Source organism: Urocitellus parryii, chromosome X (genome assembly GCF_045843805.1).
Source record: "Urocitellus parryii isolate mUroPar1 chromosome X, mUroPar1.hap1, whole genome shotgun sequence".
Taxonomy (NCBI): domain Eukaryota; kingdom Metazoa; phylum Chordata; class Mammalia; order Rodentia; family Sciuridae; genus Urocitellus; species Urocitellus parryii.
Genome location: NC_135547.1, coordinates 98,016,195 through 98,028,827, shown reverse-complemented (window position 1 = coordinate 98,028,827; position 12,633 = coordinate 98,016,195). Strand labels below are relative to the sequence as shown.

Here is a 12,633-nt window from a genome sequence, read left to right as displayed (position 1 = left end):
GAGGAATATCATAAAATATATTTTCATTGTTATTTGGGGCGGGTGTTCTATTTTGGCCCAGGGTAGCTAAATTTCTTATGATTGAAATTATGAAAATTACTAATGAGATGATAGTGTTCTGATCCCAAAATGATTATTGAGACATTCCAGTTAAAATCTTAGTGATGATAATATTTATTTGGCCAGTTTAGGAACCGATCTATCCAAAATTAAGTTCTGTACCCAAGCATCCCTGTCATTTCCCATGTTTTCTGTATGAGCTCGCTCTGCTGATACATGGTCCTTTTAACATCAGGAACACAGGAACATTTTACTTTCCGTTTGTCTCTGTAGTTGATCATCTTTTCCCTTACCTTTCCATACCAGAGGCATTTGGTATTTGTAGTTGAGAAAGAAGAGGAAATATATTACACAAACACTAACTAGAATCTGTATTTCAAACTTAGAAATTTCAGATTTAGGCATTCACAAAAATATTATTCTATTCAACGTCCCCTTTAGATATTGCATATTCATAAAGCACATATCATTGTTCACTAACAAAATTTCCCTGCTAAAGGCAAATACAGGTCTATAAGCCTCAATATGAAGCCCTTAAGAACAGGTATGCTGGGCTGGGATTGTGGCTTAGTGGTAGTGCACTCACCTAGCATATGTGAGACCCTGGGTTTGATCCTTAGCACTACATAAAGATAAGTAAATATAAGTATTGTGTCCATCTACAACCAAAAAATTTTTTTAAAAAAATGCTTATGTGATTCAAAATTGCTTGGGTTTAAGAAAAATAAGGCAGTGCATATGCCATATATAATGTATCTGAGTCTAAACAGCTCCTTATAACTAAACACATTAATATCTATCCCTGGAGTAAAATGTAAATGAGAGTTGTATGTTTATTAAAACATAAACGGGGACCAGGGTTGTGACTTTGTGGTAGAGCGCTTGCCGAGCATGCATGAGACACTGGGTTGGATCTCGGCACCACATAAAAATAAGCAAAATAAAGGTATTGTGTCCGTCTACAACTGAAAATATATTTTAAAATAAATAAATGGGGATGGGAGGGGAAGACTGCAAATAGCCTGTTTTCAGTTCAGGCTAGGTTTTCCTATCAAATACATATTTTTGATACCAACTTTATGAAAGAAATTTGATTATAATAAGAACTTTTCTCAGGATTTCAGATAAGGGTTAATAGACGTGAATTTATTGTGTTAAAATAGTCTACTGTCTTAATAGGATATGGAAGCAAACCAAAACGTAGTTGCCATTAAGTTAAATATGTTCATGGTTATAATAGGGAAAATATAAAGTACTATGGATGTGCATCTTTGGGGTAGAAGATTTAATGGGGAAGTGGACATGGGAATTGCTTACCTGAGTTTTCCATGCAGGGTGAACAGCAAATACAAATACATGGAATTAACTTGGTGTTGCTTGTTGTCCAATGACAGTTGTTCGGTCTATTTAGAATTGATATAATATTGGCAGAAGTGGTGATCAAGAGTCCCTGTTCATGTTATTCTGGCAAGCCTTGTGAAAGAGGTTTGGCTTATATTTTGAAGCATTGATGAGCTGTTGTGGGTCTCTGAACAGACATGCCTTCTAGAAAGATTTACAATAGAGTAGGACTAGAGGTGGTTAAAATGAACTGTAGACAAAAGATTATTCTGGCCTATACTGCAGAACTAGCATTGAGAGGAATACAAGTAGATTCTGGTACTTGATAAAGAGAGTCTGTGGCATTTGGTGATTGGATATTCAAAGGAGGGAGCATGAAATAGATGTTAACAATGATGTCCAGGGGCTGGGGTTGTGGCTCAGCAGTACAGCACTCACCTAGCACATGAGAGGCCCTGGGATAGATCCTCCGCACCATATAAAAATAAATAAATAAAACAAAGAAGAAGAATGATGCCCAGGATTCCAGTTTGACCAACTCAGAAGATAATAGTGCCACTGAGTTGGAAAAGCATGGGGGAAGAGGATGATTTCAGTTTGGGCAGATGCAGTTTGCGCCTGTGTGACACCCAGTTGCCTGAGCAATTTAGTGAGACTCTGTCTCAAAAAAGAGCCAGGGATGCCGTGCACCATGGCGCCCACCTATAACCCCAGCAGCTCGGGAGGCTGAGGCAGGAGGATTGCAAGTTTAGAGCCAGCCTCAGCAATTTAGCAAGGCCCCAAGAAACTTGCTTGAGACCCCGTGTCAAAATAAAAAGGGCTAGGAATGTGGCTCAGTGTTAAGCACCCCTAGGTTCAATCCCTGGTCCCCCCCCCCAAAAAAAAAAAAGAAATAAGCCAGGGATGTACCTCAGTAATAGAGCGCACCTGGGTTCAATAACCAGTATTGCAAAAAAAGAAAAGAATAAAAGATGGGAGCAGGAAAAAGGTAGTTAAGAATCTAAGAAGGAAGTAGGTTATCACCCTATGATAAAGGTTGCCATCTTCGTCAGTCCTTTTGGGCTCTCCAGGCCCCAGAAAGTTCATGTTCCACATAGTCCTGTATAACCAGAAGGTTATAGTCGTGGTTGCTGTTTATCAATTTTAATATTTAAGTCTAGTTATACCTAATCTGTGAATTTTCTATCCCAGTTTAAGTCTGAATGCTAAGGAAATGTGATACACTTCTGACATAAGACTATCTTTTTTATTCACAAAGCCCTTATCCTAATGCTTTTCTTCCTCTCTTCCTTCTACCATCTCTTTCACTGTAGGTGTGGCAGAAAAGACACAGCTGCTCAAACTAAGTGTACCTGCTACCTTTATGCTTGTGTCTTTAGATGAAGGGCCAGGTCCTCCAATCAAATATCAGTATGCTGAATTAGGCAAATTATACTCAGTAGTGTCACAGCTGATCCGCTGTTGCAATGTCTCATCAAGGATGCAGTCTTCAATAAATGGTAAAGTAGAAAGCCTCATTCTTCCCAATAATTTTGAAATATTGCTGGGCTATATAGCACTTGATCAAATGTTAATTCTGAAAATGTTTAAATACAAAATAAGAGTCTGGAGGAAGGTCCATGTTTGGAAATTTTTTTTTTTTTTTTCTCCATGTTTGGAAATATTTTTGAGTGCTATACCTTTTTCACATGTTTAACAGGGAATTCTTTTCTGTCTTGCTATTCAAGTTGACACTTTGTTTATGGCGTACTTAAAGAGTTAACTTTTTGCATTATGTCATCTTGGAATATCTAATCATGGTAACATAATATTCATTGTGCTTAAGAAACATGATTTATGAAGTTACTTTTCAAAAATAAATTCATAGGCTACCTTTATGGTGAAATCAGTGTATTGTTATTACAGAAAAGTTTATTAGTTGTTCATTGCCAAATCTACATTCTAGGTAATCCTCCTCTTCCCAATCCGTTTGGTGATCCCAATTTATCACAACCTATAATGCCAATTCAGCAGAATGTGGCAGACATTTTATTTGTGAGAACAAGTTATGTGAAGAAAATCATTGAAGACTGCAGTAACTCAGAGGAAACTGTCAAATTGCTTCGTTTTTGCTGCTGGGAGAATCCTCAGTTCTCATCTACTGTCCTCAGTGAACTTCTCTGGCAGGTTAAAGGAACATATAAACATTGATAAATCTCTGTGATTTGATTTGTTATTCCTTTAAGTCGTTCACACTCTCTGGCCTGTTTTTAGGTTGCATATTCCTATACCTACGAACTTCGGCCTTATTTGGATCTCCTTCTACAAATCTTACTGATTGAGGACTCCTGGCAGACTCACAGGTGGATACTTGTTTTCATTACTGGACTACTTATATGTGCCCAGGTGTTAGACATAATTGCAATAGTCACCACTTTAGAGTCCTAGTGAATATTTCATCTTAAAAAACTCAAAAACAGCTAGGTGTATTGGCATGCACCTATAATCCCAGCAACTCAGGAGGCTAAAGCCAACCTAGGCAATTTAGTGAGATCCTGTCTCAGATTTTTAAAAAGGGCTGGGGGTGTGGTTCAGTGATAGTGCTTGCCCCCAGCATGATATTTTTATTTTGTTTTTTGTTGTTTTTTTGTTTGGTTGGTTTTTTGTTTTGTTTTTTTCTTCTCGTTGCCCAAGTTTCATACTTAACATTCCAACATCATTTCTTTGAATCAAATTTTTAAATTATAGTCATGCATACTGATGGGATTTATTGTTACGTATTTATACATGCACATAATAGAGTAATTTGACCAATATTACTGCCCTATACTTCTCTTCCTCCCTCCAGCATAAGCATTTGGTAAATATTTAAGTTCATTGATGATTCCCTTGAAGTTTTTTAGGATTAGTTCACATTAGTTTTAGAATTAGTCGCTTGAAATATTTGGTTACTTAAAAGTAGTCCTCAGCAGTCTATAAAGTCTTTGCAGACACTGAGGTAGTAAATAATAAACTGTTACTCCTGCTAGGAAATTGGTTTCTTTGAACCTCTGTTTACATTTTTATCCACTTATCAGTATGACATACATTATTGACTAACATTGAGCTTGCAAGCCAGGCATGGTGGCATATAGCTATAATCCTATAGCTATTTGGTAGGCTGAGGCAGGAGGACCACAAGTTTGGTGTTAGCCTGGACAAATTATTTGATACATTCTCTCATCTGTTCATGGGTGTAATAACAATACCTATAGTCTAGCATTAGATTAAATGACTAGATCAGACATTAAATAAGTAGTATGTAATAGGCAATAAATATAAGCTGCTATATTAGATTTTAGAAGTTTTAATCTTATATTCTGCTTCTCTTTCAGAATTCATAATGCCCTTAAGGGAATTCCAGATGACCGAGATGGGCTGTTTGACACAATCCAGCGCTCTAAGAATCACTATCAGAAAAGAGCTTACCAATGTATAAAATGTATGGTAGCTCTCTTCAGCAATTGTCCTGTTGCTTACCAAATCCTACAGGTGAAGATTTTTTTTTTTTTCTGTAGAGATCTGAATCAGAATTAAGGATTCTATCTTAAAGAAGAGAGTCCTGGGGCTGGAGATGTGGCTCAGCGGTAGCGCGCTCGCCTGGCATGCGTGCGGCCCGGGTTCGATCCTCAGCACCACATACCAACAAAGATGTTGTGTCCGCCGAGAACTAAAAAAATAAATGTTAAAAATTCTCTCTCTCTCTCTCTCTCTCTCTCTCTCTCTCTCTCTCTCTCTCTCTCTCTCTCTCTCTCTCTTTAAAAAAAAAAAAAAAAAGTCCTGAGAATTTAGGGGTTTTTTGTTTGTTTGTTTGTTTGTTTGTTTTTAAGTTTGAAGTATTCCAAGTCCTCTTACATATGTGGTTTTTATTTTCTTTTGAAGGGTAATGGCGATCTGAAAAGAAAGTGGACCTGGGCAGTGGAATGGCTTGGAGACGAACTTGAAAGAAGACCATATACTGGCAATCCTCAGTACACTTACAATAATTGGTCTCCCCCAGTACAAAGCAATGAAACATCAAATGGCTATTTCTTGGAGAGATCACATAGCGCTAGGATGACACTTGCAAAAGCTTGCGAACTCTGTCCAGAGGAGGTAAAAAAAGCCATCAGTATGCAGCAGATAGAAATGGAAGAAAGCAAAGTAATTCTTTATAGGCCAGTGTTTATTAGTTATTAGCAGTAGTGCTTTTAAAAAAAAAAGTTATATTGAAGTTTTTGTTTGTTACTGTATGTTGTGTTGATTCCAGTTCCTTTGTTTATCTGCAGTAAAAGAAGTTGTTAATGGGTTAGTTTTGTAGGTTTTAAAATTTTATTTCAGGGCTGGGGATGTATGCAGCTCAGTGGTATAGTGCTTACCTAGTATACACAAGGCCCTGGGTTTGATCCTCAGCACCGTAAAACCAAACAAAAAAAAATAAAATATTCTGGACGAAGTGAGGCACACCTGTAATCCTGGCTACTTAGGAGGCTGAGGAGTGTTGCTAGTTTGAGGCCAGCCTCAGCAATTTAGCAAGACACTATCTCAAAATAAATAGGACTGGTGATGTGGCTCTGTGCTAGAGTGCTCCTGGGTTCAATCCCCAATACCACAAAAACAAATACGTAAATTTTAGTTAAAATAGAAAAGGTTAAAAATGAGCTAGCATTTGCCTTTATAATTTCTTTTTCTTTCTTTTTTTTTTTTTTTTTAATTAGGAACCAGATGACCAAGATGCCCCAGATGAGCATGAGTCACCTCCCCCTGAAGATGCCCCATTATATCCCCATTCACCTGGATCTCAGTATCAACAGGTAAACAGGAGTCAGATTTTGGTTTTAGTCTCTAGAACCAATTCTTAGGCTTAAATAGTGGCCAAATCTTTTATGACTGAAGTCATGGAGGGATTGTCTAGGGGACATGATTAGAAGAGAAATGGTGAGAGTGGGATCATGGTGCCCATTTCAACTGGCCCCTGTGGTAGATTCCTCATCACATAGGTGTCCTTCTGATACTGGTAATTTACTTGGTAAATCTGTGTATTCATTCATGTCAACATAAAATGATAACCATTGCTTAGTGCAAAGGATTAGAACGATATCTCCTGTTAGGCTAAGTCTGCAAATGGATTCTGAGGACATTCAGGTATGGTGATGAAGTAAGGGATCCTTGGTTACTTAACCCTAGATTTCAGTGAATGGGAATTGTTGAGGGGAAAAAAAGGATTTGGCAGTTTTCCATTGGGTGATGGACAGTGGTACTTGAACAGGTATTAGAGTCTCCTATTGGGCTTGTTAGAGGACAGGGTGCTAGACCCTGCCCAGAGCCTCAGGTCTCCTCCCCCTACAGAGTGCTGTTCCCCACTGCTGGTCTAAAAAACTGTTTGAGACACATGTAAGTCATTCTTTCTTAGGCTTCAAGGTATAAATAGAAGCATGCCGAATAGTTAAGAAGTGCATATTCAACACAATTATTTTCGTAATGCAAATGGTATAGAAAATAAAACAAAATCTTGGCTTGTCTGGTGGGGATATATAGGAGAACGAGTGCCTATAGGGTTCTGGCATTTCAAAAGATTAACCAAATCCACAGGAGAAAATTACTTGCTTGACCCTGAGAATGCTCATATTAAGCACGCTTGGTTGCTTTATTATCTTCTTCAACATTGTTTGCTTCTCACTAACATTGTTTTGTGTTCATTGTTATTGTGCCTGCAGATCTCATATCATGGGCAGTCATTTATCATATGGAAGAATTCGAATTCTGTGTATTCTAACTCACGAATAATTCTTTGTGAAGATTTTGGCCAAGAACAATAATGGGCTAATCCCTTATTAGGCTTTTAGTGTTTCACACTAAAAGTCACTTTGGGCTGGGTGTAGTGGTGCATTCCTATAATCCCAGCATCTTGGAAGACTGAGGCAGGAGGATCTCAAGTTTGAGGCCAGCTTGGGCAACTTAGACTGTGACTTTAAAGTTCAGGGTCGGGCGAGCGAGCAGGCAGGGTGAGGATGCTGAATATGTACCTCAGAGTGTCCCTGGGTTTAATCCCCAGTACTTCCCAGAATAAAACAAAACAAGTGAAAATAACTTTGGTCAAAGATTTATACAGAGCTACACAATCATCACTCTTGGGGGGGGGGGCTTGTGCTTTGTACTTACACTAGCTTTTTTTTCTTTCAAACGGGTTAATTTTTTCACTATTAGTCTTAAGTGTATTAAAAGGATAAGTTTCAGAAATGAAAGAAATGTTTACATTTTCATAAACTTGAGCTTGTGATTTTAAAATTTGTTCAACCTGGGAAAAATTTTAACACGCACATCTCCTCTCCCCTCCCAGAATAACCATGTGCATGGACAGCCATATACAGGCCCAGCAGCACACCACATGAACAACCCTCAGAGAACTGGCCAACGAGCACAAGAAAACTACGAAGGCAGTGAAGAAGTATCCCCACCTCAGACCAAGGATCAGTGAAATGCACATAATTAACTGGTTCCATCAAGACTGTGCACCCAGGCCTTACAGTCCAACCTTTTTCTGTGTCTGGCTAATATTTAAAACTAGAAAACTATTCCTAATCAACATGGAGTGGAGAGTTTATTCACTGTCTTATCTGCAGAAATTTGCTGTCAATATATAACCCGCCTGCAGTGGAAAGTGTATAGTGTTTTGTAATAAATGGCCTGATGCTAATGTGTAAATGGCAAAGGTGTATATAGTATATTAATGTTTGACTGTTAATTCTTAAGCAAGAAACTTTTTTCTTGATGGGACTCACAGATCTACAAAAACTACTACAAAAGTTAATTTTCTTGTTATACCCACTGCACTTTGCAACCAGTGTTGCCTGCCTCTTGGCAGTTGGATCAACTCCTTTACAAAAACAAAAAATAAACCAACAGCAACAAAACAGCCCATTCATGTCAGCCACACCAATAGTTTCATGTTAATTCTTTGCCACTGAAGTCAATTTTAACTATGAGCAATGTAAGGCTGGTAACCTTTAAATTATTTGGTTGATGTGGAAAATTGGTGATGTAACATTGTTTCTAGAACTTTTTCATTGCCTTTTTATTCTGATATTAGGTTAATCACTTTGAGGCTATAGTTATGCTGTAACATTTAGCATGGCTTCACACCACGTTAGTGTAGCCAATGAAGAAAAAACTACCATAACGACTGCAGTTGTCCGGAAGTGACAGCTGTGTTGCTCAGAGCTTTTCCTTCTTACACCTAGAATATAAAATAAAGCGAGGGGAGAAATGTGACAGGCAGTTTTCAGTTGCACTTATGTTCTTTCTCATATTTGACAGTTCAGTCTTTGGGTGGGATAAAGAAAACTTAAGTATCAGTAATGGGAATTTTAAAAGATTTTTTTTTTAATATGCAAAAATTTGCTATGCCAGGATGCTGGAGCATAATAGAAGACTGTATTTGGTATGCTTGTTTTTGTTTCTTTGGTAGAGATTATTAGGTGAGTCTTCTAAAACCTTTCTTCTGGATCCCAGTGATGTGGAAGTCGTCAGAATCCCACAGTACTTGGAGTACCTCTGCATCAAGATGTCTGACTGATTTTTCTGCTCAGTCACAATTTTACTTGAAAGCAAGAATTGTCCTAGCTCATTTTCCATTATTCCAAAAATATTAACGTTCAAAGCAGGGTCTAATTTAAAAAGAAACTACTGGTTAGTTAATATAATTGAAGTATCACAATTTCAGAATAAACATTTGATTAAAGTAAGGAACTCATCGGTTAATACTGTATTTAAAAGAGAATTGGTGACTTGAATGTGTGTAATTTTTTTGGAACCTGTCGAAAAACCAAATACCCCTGCAAACAGATACAGCCCACCCTATTCTATTTAAATATTTTGCTGTTTTATTTTATAGAAATTATTTTGCTGAATTCACAAATAGAATTTGATTTAAGAAGAACTTTTTGTCCTGTGGTGTGTTTTTGGCTTTTTGGTTACTTTTTTGGTCCTGTTTTTGGTTTTGTTTTTGTTTTTCTAAGGACTGCATATAAAAATTCTGTGCATAGCATGCATAGCCATGGCACTTAATTCAGGATTTCAGTTAACATTTTTGTGCACAGAAAGATCTGACCTTTGGCCCTTTACTAAAGACTGCAGAGAGCCGGGAGCAGTGGCGCGCGCCTGTAATCCCAGCTACTTGGGAGGCTGAGGCGAGAGAATCGCAAACTCAAGCTGGAGGCCAGCCTGGAAAATTTAGTGAGACTCTGTCTCCAAATTAAAAAATCAAAAGGGCTGGGGATGCAGCTCAGTGGTAGAGTGCCCCCGGGTTCAGTCCCCAGTCCCCCAAAATTAAATACTTTGAGAAAACAGAATGTTGACACTGTAGAAGTTTCCTAACAATCAATCTTGTACTTTTTGTATGTTTTTTATATACATGTATATTTAATGAGCACAAGCTAGGTTGTATTTTTTACAATTCAGTTAATGGGAAAAAGTTTTGTCAAAAGGCAATAGTTGGAACTGAACAAAGCAGAAACAAACAGCATTGCATTATTTTGTGATTAAAAGGTGCAGGTATTTAAGATAAAGCTTTGGGTATCTTATTTGCAGTACTCTAGTAAATCTGTGCTTCTAGGTTTTTCTGTAGTATTAGGAAATTTTGACAGCAGATAGTTTGTTTTTTATGTTACATCTGAATTTAAGTTTTTTTTAAGTGTGTTTTCTTTTGTAGTTTGCAGAGCTGGGGATGGAACCCTGGGCCTCATGCATACTAGGCAAATGCTCTATCTTTGAGCTACATCCCCAGCCTAAATTTGTTTGAGCAAGGGTTGTACAGTGTTTGCGATTCCAGTTGGTAGTTTAACTTAAAAGTTAGTCACAAGCTTTCTCAACTAGCAAAGTAGGTTAACTTTATTTGGAAAAGTTCTTATTACTGTTAATGATACCATCTCACCATCTGAGAGGTGATTTTAAAATTTCCTGGTCCTTAACAAACGTATGTAATGGGCTTAATTTAAAATGTAATGACTTCCTAGATGAGAAAAAAACTTGACATTTTAAAAGGCTGTGAATTTTTCTCTCTGGAGGGAGATCCCAACTTTGCTTTGAATTTCAAGCCGCTCCCCCCACGTGGTGCCGGGTGAGGGCTTGAGAGTCATTTTCCCGTCTCTCCGAGGAAGAATGGCCTGTTTTGTGACCAGGAGTGAGGGAGATCGAACAGTTATTTTTGTTTGTGCAAGTTATTTTCTGTATTTATCTCTTAAGTATTAGTGTAGAACGGCAAATTTTAAAATGCATGTTATTGTAAGAACAACCATAGTGGTGATTTCTGAGATCTTTTTCTGAACACATACGGCACATTTTCAATTTCAAGTTTTCAAAAGTGCCTAAAGGTTATTTAATTCTCCCTCAGATGATTTTTTTGAGCCATATACTTCCTACTTTAAATGTTTCTTGCAGAATCACTAGTCTTCCTTCGAAAGAGATATTCCTGGAACTCTAAATGGCATGATTGCTCGCATAGAAGACAGTAGAATCTGTTAACGTAAAGACTGAAGATGTTTTAGTTGTAAAACTATGTGAACTAGGGGTTTGCCCTGCTGGATCTAAGTATTTCAGTGTACAACTTGGTAAGAACCGTATTGCTGCTGTTTCTAAGCCCTCCACCAACCAAAATTTTCATGTTCAACATGGTAGAGGCAGAAATAACATAATCATATTTGGGGACTTTTCTTTTTGTTGAATTTCTCTCGGTCATCATTTCCCAGCCTTGCGTCTTTTAGTTATAATGTATACAAACTTAGAATTATTAAAGTGTTTTCTATTTTTTTCATGATTAACTTTTATTAGTGAATGATAAGTCTTTAATCCTCTCAGTGGTTCAAGCGATGAGCCTTTTTTATTTGAATTGTTTGTAAATGAAAACCACAGTTTGTGATAATTCAGATGAATTCAGAATAGTTTTGAGTTTTTTATTAGTATTTTTGCAGCTTATGTTCTCCCATGAACTGTTTTACTTTGCCGGATTTTGTGGTTAATTTGGTGGCTATATCCTGCCTTATTTAGAATTATAACTGGATAAGAAAATTGCCTTTTCATTTTAAGTGCCCACTTTTGGCCTCCAGTTTAAAGGTACTATATACATGCTGCCAATATAGGAAGTCAACACCCACTCCCCCGCTTTGTGTTACCAAGAAAAAGAACAGTACTGATTTCCGCAGTAGGGCTCAACCAGAATTGGTCCTACACCTCCGTGTTTTAGCATTTGAGAAAAAGGTTTTGGGTGTGATGAATCACTACAAGAAGTGCTAAATGTATTAAGAACTTAACTGCCGATTGTATTTATAACAGTTATTTCATGCTTGCAGAAATGTAGCACTTTTCCTCCAAATTGATAGGTGTAAGAAAAGGTGGGGAGAGGTACACCACATTTTAAAGTCACGCGTGAGTGCAAATTTTTATTTTGAAATCCAGATTCCCAAAAGGAAATTTCACCACCCAACTCACAATTCCTAGCCTTTTACAAACCAACAGACTGACATAAAGATTGTCCACAGTTCCTAAGATTTAGCACATATACAAAAATAAAACTTTATAAATTAAATTTGGGTTTTCCTTTTATTTATTAAAACTTCTAAGTTCAGAAGGGAATTCTCCGCCTTCCACTCCACAAGTCTAGGGATCAGACCCAGGACCTCAAACACCCCATTGAAGGGAATTTTTTTAAGGGAACTCTGCCATGTTTTGGTTGATCAAAGTGTATTCCTACCTAAGCAGTTCTGAGATTGAGTTGTGATCTAATTGCTGACCTAGTCCTTTCTTCTAAAACCAAGATTTAAATAGTTGGGTGTGTCAGAGTTCTTTCAGATTTGAAATAAAAGCCAGGTCACATATTTTGAGGCAAATAATAGGAGGGAAACATTTCTCAACATGCCATCTGCTCTTAGTATCTAAAAAGTAACTTGTCATGTTTCAGGGAACTGGGACTTCTCCAGACATCTGTTGGTGTTTCCCTAAAGTTGGTTTACTTCAAAGAGTACTGCTCAAGAAATATCCCAATTTTTTATCTAATTTTATTGATAATTTTCAACAGCAGGACAGGCATGAGGGTACACACTTTAATCCCAGTAATTTGGGAAGCTGAACAGGTGGATCAAAAGCTTTGCTGGCAGCCAGATGTGGTGGCGCACCCCTGTAATCCCAGGGACTTGTGAGGCAGAGACAGGAGTTCAAAGCCAGCCTCAGCAATGGCCATGC

General features: G+C 37.6%; 1 protein-coding gene across 7 annotated transcripts in view; it reads left to right on the top strand.

Annotated features, from left to right (window-relative positions):
- Positions 1 to 11,980, top strand: part of Usp9x (ubiquitin specific peptidase 9 X-linked) — a 135,301-nt gene extending 123,321 nt beyond the window's left edge. For all 7 annotated transcript variants that reach the window (XM_026387563.2, XM_026387561.2, XM_026387564.2 and 4 more), the window contains 7 exons: positions 2,715 to 2,900; positions 3,347 to 3,567; positions 3,655 to 3,743; positions 4,755 to 4,911; positions 5,302 to 5,514; positions 6,117 to 6,212; positions 7,739 to 11,980. In XM_026387563.2, coding sequence (XP_026243348.1) covers positions 2,715 to 2,900; positions 3,347 to 3,567; positions 3,655 to 3,743; positions 4,755 to 4,911; positions 5,302 to 5,514; positions 6,117 to 6,212; positions 7,739 to 7,876 — 1,100 coding nt within the window. In that variant the 3' untranslated portion in view covers positions 7,877 to 11,980. The remainder of the gene's footprint in view (positions 1 to 2,714; positions 2,901 to 3,346; positions 3,568 to 3,654; positions 3,744 to 4,754; positions 4,912 to 5,301; positions 5,515 to 6,116; positions 6,213 to 7,738) is intronic.
- The last annotated feature ends 653 nt before the right edge of the window (positions 11,981 to 12,633 follow it).